The sequence below is a fragment of the Carcharhinus amblyrhynchos genome, chromosome 4 (genome assembly GCF_965287045.1).
Source record: "Carcharhinus amblyrhynchos chromosome 4, sCarAmb.v2.hapA, whole genome shotgun sequence".
NCBI lineage: Eukaryota > Metazoa > Chordata > Chondrichthyes > Carcharhiniformes > Carcharhinidae > Carcharhinus > Carcharhinus amblyrhynchos.
In genome coordinates, this window is record NC_137327.1 from 89,544,632 (window position 1) to 89,550,631 (window position 6,000).

General features: G+C 36.2%; 1 protein-coding gene across 3 annotated transcripts in view; it reads left to right on the forward strand.

Annotated features, from left to right (window-relative positions):
• The window catches only part of LOC145342182 (START domain-containing protein 10-like), a 36,331-nt gene extending 30,331 nt beyond the window's left edge, over positions 1-6,000 (forward strand). For all 3 annotated transcript variants that reach the window (XM_080187510.1, XM_080187511.1, XM_080187509.1), the window contains exons 5-6: positions 785-837; positions 1,679-6,000. In XM_080187510.1, coding sequence (XP_080043636.1) covers positions 785-837; positions 1,679-1,900 — 275 coding nt within the window. In that variant the 3' untranslated portion in view covers positions 1,901-6,000. The remainder of the gene's footprint in view (positions 1-784; positions 838-1,678) is intronic.

Genomic DNA, 6,000 nt, shown 5'->3' on the forward strand with positions numbered 1-6,000 from the left:
TTTTGATTATGCTCTTATAGAGTTGTTACTTTCTCTTCTGTCAATCCAGTTTTCTAAATTTGTTGATTTTGTTTGGATAAAGTGCCACAGTCTTTCACAATTGCATGCAATTCTGAATTTTGGTAGGATATTCCTTTTGGAGATGTGGGTTTATCACAGCAAATTGCAGTTGAGCAGTACTTTTCCTGACTAAGTAAGGCATTTCAACAAAAATAATATGATTTTTGTATATCAGAATGTTTAAAAATATGGCCTGAAAAACAACATTCCTTTGCACCATCAAGCCCATCCGTGTTCAGGGAAATGGGACATGGTCTATCATGGAGTCTTTCCAACCATTTAATCTCCTGAGAAGTTGCCTGTATCATTCTCAAAATTAAATGAGTATCCAAGCATTTGAATTCATTGGGCATCTATTGAAGTTTTTGTACCCTCTCCCAATTAAACAAAGAACAACCCTTTCATCTCTCATGGTACTGTTCAGCTGTCATTGGCCTATTCTGACTTGAGTCATCTTTCACTTTTTCTACCTTAGGTTCTGGAATTTTACTGGGTTTTTTGTTTGGATCATACATGGGGAATTTTCATGAAAAACATGACCCTTGCTCTAACTTTATTTTCACCTTGGCTGTTTTTTTTAGTTGTTCTGAAGAATTTATTGATCTCACATTGAGGTTTGAGAGGAGATTAACCATTTATATTATGACACTATAAATAATTCACAGCCTTGAGCTTTGTTCACACTTCTACAACTAATCCAATAATTTCTGATTTGTTCTTTCAGGATCTCTGCCAAAGTGGGTAGTCAACAAAGCTTCTCAGTACCTGGCTCCAAATGTAAGTAGTAGTTCCAGGTAATTATGTTCAGGGATTGATTGGATGAGTGGCAGGTACTGGCCTAGTCAGCAACGCCCACATTCCATGAATATAGCAGCACATTTGGACAGTGGTTAGCACTGCAGCCTCACAGCTCCGAGGAACCTGGCTTCTATTTCGGCCTTTGTGTGGAGTTTGCACATTCTCCCCATATCTGCATGGATTGCTGCCCGTGCTCTCAGGTTTCCTCCCATAGTCTAAAGGTATGTGGGTTAGGTGGATTGGCCACACTAAATTGCTCCTTTTGTGTCCAAAGCTGTTAGTTAAGAAGACACCTAAGGAATAACGTCACACCAAGGGTGATGCCTTTGTGGAGTAACCTGCCAGAGGATTTGGTAGAGGTGGATACAATTACAACTTTCCAAAGATATTTGGACAGGTACGTAGGGAAGGTTTAAAGGGATGTGGGACTAGTTCAGTTTAGGAAACCTGGTTGGTATGGATGAATTGGGCTGAAGTGTCTGTTTTCTATGCTGTATATCTCTGATTCTGGTTTATTTACCAGCTCTGTCAGAAATTGTCAGTAAAGGGGAAATTGCACTTGCTAGAACAGATAGTATTACTATAATTTTCAATATACAGAGTTAACCAAGGGTCACTGTCAAACATTTTACATATTTGCTGTCATGTTTTGGGAAGGCTGTGCAGTACAGACTTCCTTGTAATTTAGCAACCTTTCTTGTTTTTGCCCAATACTCACTGATCATGTTCTTAAGATGTTCTAGTGCAAAAGTGTTATGTGGCTCAGGTGCTGATATGACTGCAGTTAAAAAAAAACATTCTCCATGTGTATGTGCTTCAGGTTCTGAAGAGACTCCACAAAGTGTGCCTTAAGTACCCAGAATGGAAACAAAAGAACAGGCCAGACTTCAAACCCTGGCTTTACCCAGAACAGAACATCCTACCAACCATGAGCCTTTCTGAACTCTCAATCCAGCATGCAGACTCACTGGAAAATATTGATGAAAGTGGTCTTTCTGAAGAAAACAATGGTAGCGATGAGGAAGAATGTCTAAGGGCTTAAAAGACTGAAATCACACTGCAATATTCCTTTGCGATGCTGTAGGCCTTTGAAGTTTGGTGGGGGATGTGTACTGGGAAGGAGTTGATAATTAGTTTTTGGAATTTGGGAGAAGAATTCTTAACTACGGATTCATTTAGTGGCTGGGGAGGCAACTATTATTGAACCAAGGTTATGTATATACAGAAACTGAAATTTGGGCAATAAATCAATAAAGTGTACATGTTGCAGGTTAAAGTCAGTTGTGATAGCGTTGAAATGAAAGATCTGATACGACTTTAATGGCCTATTTAGTTTTGAATGTGTCTTACAGATAGAAATGTGGGAGTTAGTGAAAGGATGGCTAAGAATTCCCCTGGAGTCTTGAATTACAGACATGTTGGGTCTCAGTTGGTGTGAAAGAATGCTTCCAAGTATTATATGGTATTGTTTTTGATTTCTAGGTCACTTTGAAACATATAATGATGAAGTATTTTTTAAACAAAATTACTTATCCCAGTTTTGCAGCATCTTCCCTCCTTACAATCAGTAACTTTGTTTGTAACGTTCATTTTGTGAACAACAGTAATTTTCTAATCTTGACACTGTTGAACTGAGCACAATGAGATCCTGATTTTCTTCAGAATCATTAGTGGTTATTGTGCAGTGTTTGAATTTAGCACTGCTCTGTTAATGCAGATGATGGCTATCTTCTCCTAAATAACTTAATCAGCAATATATTTGGGAATATATTGCATTTCACTTAAACATAGTTTTATTTCTTACAATTTAAAATAATGTAAAGTTAGAAACTTGGGCCTTTGGGGTGCAATGGAGGGGAAAGCTGTTCAGGTCTGTTTTTCTTTTTATATTAAAGACAAGATCCTGCAGCAGAACTATATCAATATATTTGTATCAGCTCCTTTTTTTTTTTCTGGTGGTTTGATATTAAACTGAAGCATTCTTTTTCCCAAATACAGACTTTTTAAAAGCAGCAGTGGCAACCTAGATTTGAAACACACAAGCAGCACAACAAGCTAAATATACGGAAGGAAAATTTGACATCTGCAGTGGGAATCGGGACTGAAGTGCAGAGTTAGCATGTGTACAAGGCTCATGGAGTCTGTGTAGTGAGCAGGAATGTATTGGTTGAAATGAGAAAAGCCAAGTGAAAATGTTGAATGGTTCTCAACTGGCAGGAAGATAAGTTTTCAGTGGATACAAGCTTTATATTATTGACCTTCATGTTATCTTGTACAATAATAAATTGTTGCAGCTTTTGAGTGGAATTTGGGTACAGAGCTTTTAAAGAGTAGGGTAGGGAAAATTTTAGTTTGGCTTTGCATTTAAAAGGGGTTGGTTAGGCCTAAATGGTTAATTATGATTAGTGAAGCCTATAATTATAATTAGTTCCCAGACCTGTGTTGTTTTTTTAAACAATGGTGGAAGAAAGGATGGCATGTTTCATTTTACAAACTTGTATGTTAACATTGCATCAACACACACTGTCCTAACGCAGGGCTCCGCATGATTTTTGTGATCCATAACGTGAAAGAAATTGCACATACACAACCACCAAGGTTTAACAATTTGTAGTTCTTTAGAAATTAAGAGCATTGTTGAGGCATGTTCAAAGCCAGGAGACATGACTGGTTTGTAACCCCTGCACTTAATTTACTTTCTGCTTGCAAGAATGGAAACCACTTGTTCAGAAATTGCAATTGCTTTAAGATATCATTAAATTATTCTTCAACTGGTTAATGAAGTTTCACAGCTTAAAATTGTTTGCTGCTCCTAAATGTAAATTAAGAAATCATGAAAGCAAGGCCTTCATTTTTCTCTCCTGCACTTCAAAAAAAAAGTATTGCCAAGCTGAATAACTTCAGATGCCTACAATAATCGTATAGCGAATATGGATTTCATCATGTAGTAAGGAGGTAAATTATTGAAAGTGAGAAATGAAAATAATATATTTTGAGAACAAAATCATGGAATTGGAATTTAAGGATATTTTTGGTATTTTGTATAGTTGTAAACTGGATTTTTGTAACTGTTCAGAATAAATTGGAAATTTTGAAATAACTGTAGAGAATCTTGGGACCTCAATTTTAGTATTTGTGTTAAGAGTCTGGGAAGATCATTCACCAAGAATGATCAGCAATATAATTTTGCTTATGAACGATTTCCAGCTGAACAATTGCAGACATCATTCTAAGCAAGCTTTCCACATATTTATTGTTGATGTCTTTATTGGGAATCTGCCCAGCTAATACATTTCACAAATCATTGATTGTCAGGCTCTCTGTCAGTCCCATAACTTGTAAATGGTGGTACTTAGGAAGATGACAATTGAGTATTTTTAATGCAGGGTCCATAAGGGATCAATCACCTCCTGCTACAATTCAAATCAAGTCTGTGCTAGTTTTGAGGTCCCTAGATGTCTCTAACAGACTGAAAATGGTTCTATTTTTGTGAAAAGATCCTTGTTCCTGCTGAGTCATTTGATGCCATTTTGTGTGCACAGCCATTGGTTCTGCTATACAACTGCTTTTTGTTCTGTACAGATATTTTCATAATGAAACTCAGATACCAAGTGACCCTTTTAATGTTGTTGCTCTGTAGCGTTCAAAGTATTGTCAGATAGGCTTATTTATTGTCCATAAAAGACCAATTTTAGAAACCAATTTAGAGTTCTGCTAAAACTCTAATGTGATGCTTAGCTCAAATTTATACCAGCTAGTAATCAGCACTACTTCACTCTAATTCAAACTGGCTATTTAATCTTGGGTAGATTAAAATTTGTAATTGTAATACTAGGTTTTTTAAAAAAAAATCACTGTTCAAAAGGGCCCAGTATGAAAATTTCACACACTCCTTCATTATGCTTACTAACACCTTGATGATAATACCAGTGTGTTACCAGTATATGCTTTCCCTGATCACTTAAATGTTGGTTGTTAATTTGCTGTTGGTGTCTGAAGTCTCCTGCAAATGTTACAGGAGTGTGTTGATTAAAAATTTTAAGCGCAAGACTGGGCCTGTAATTTATTCAGAGTAGTATTTTAATGCTCATGTTCCATTTTTCTGAACTGTCGGAAAACCTGAGCAGAATTTCTTCAGTGTTTGGAGGCACACAGGTGTGTTTTCTGTCTTGCCTGCATCACAAAAATATTAATGGAGTTTTATGATTTGAGTAGTATCCCACTGAAGCTATGACAACTATATGTCTTCCTCCAAGCCTATTATCTTGCTTACTATTTTATTGGTGATTAATGCTTCATTCGGTTCAGATGAAATCATCTTATTGCTATTTGAATTGAGCATTTATCAGTTGGGAATAAGTCTCCAACCTTATGAAAATCAAGGGTGAGTCTTGCAGTCTGTTTTTTCTAAGTGTTCTTTGGAACTGGTTGTGTTCTAAATTTCAATCAATATTTTTTAAAGTAAAAAATCATTCTATGATCTATTTATAGTTGTCAATCTTTGGTGTTTCTGTATGTGCTTTCATATTTCTGTCATCACATCTAGTTGGTTTCCAACTCTTGCATGTACCTTCTCTATGGTTTGAGTTCATGTTTAAATATGGACTGTGATAATATCCTCCTTTACTATTTTCCGAGGAGGAGGTTGGGGAAGGGGTTAAAGTGCTTTTCCATATCCTGTTAGCTTTATCAAGGATCAATACTTTTAAGCCCATTTGATTGTGGGGTACAGGTTGATGGGGGAAGTTTTTCAGCTTAAACACCTATGTACTTGCATAATGCTATAGATTTTTTTAAAGGAGCAAGTCCCTTTTCTCTCCCTATTTCCATCTTACACAAGATATCCTGTGAATGAAGGATCCAGATGTAATTGCGTATTTCACTCACCTCTTCCAGACAGAGGACATTTGTTAGATGTACTTAATATTTTGTATGCAGCTTAATAACTGCTATAAATTGCTCATGCTTTTTTTTCAAAAAAATATTTAAGTGGGAGTGGAAACCATTTTCAGCTCAACCATGAGTGGGCACTGCTGGCTGTAATGTTTGTGTGAAAGTTCATATTTTTGTGTTTTGATGTAAATGATTTATCTTCTAATCTAGGATTTATCTATGAAGCAATTACATTTGTTACATACAGAA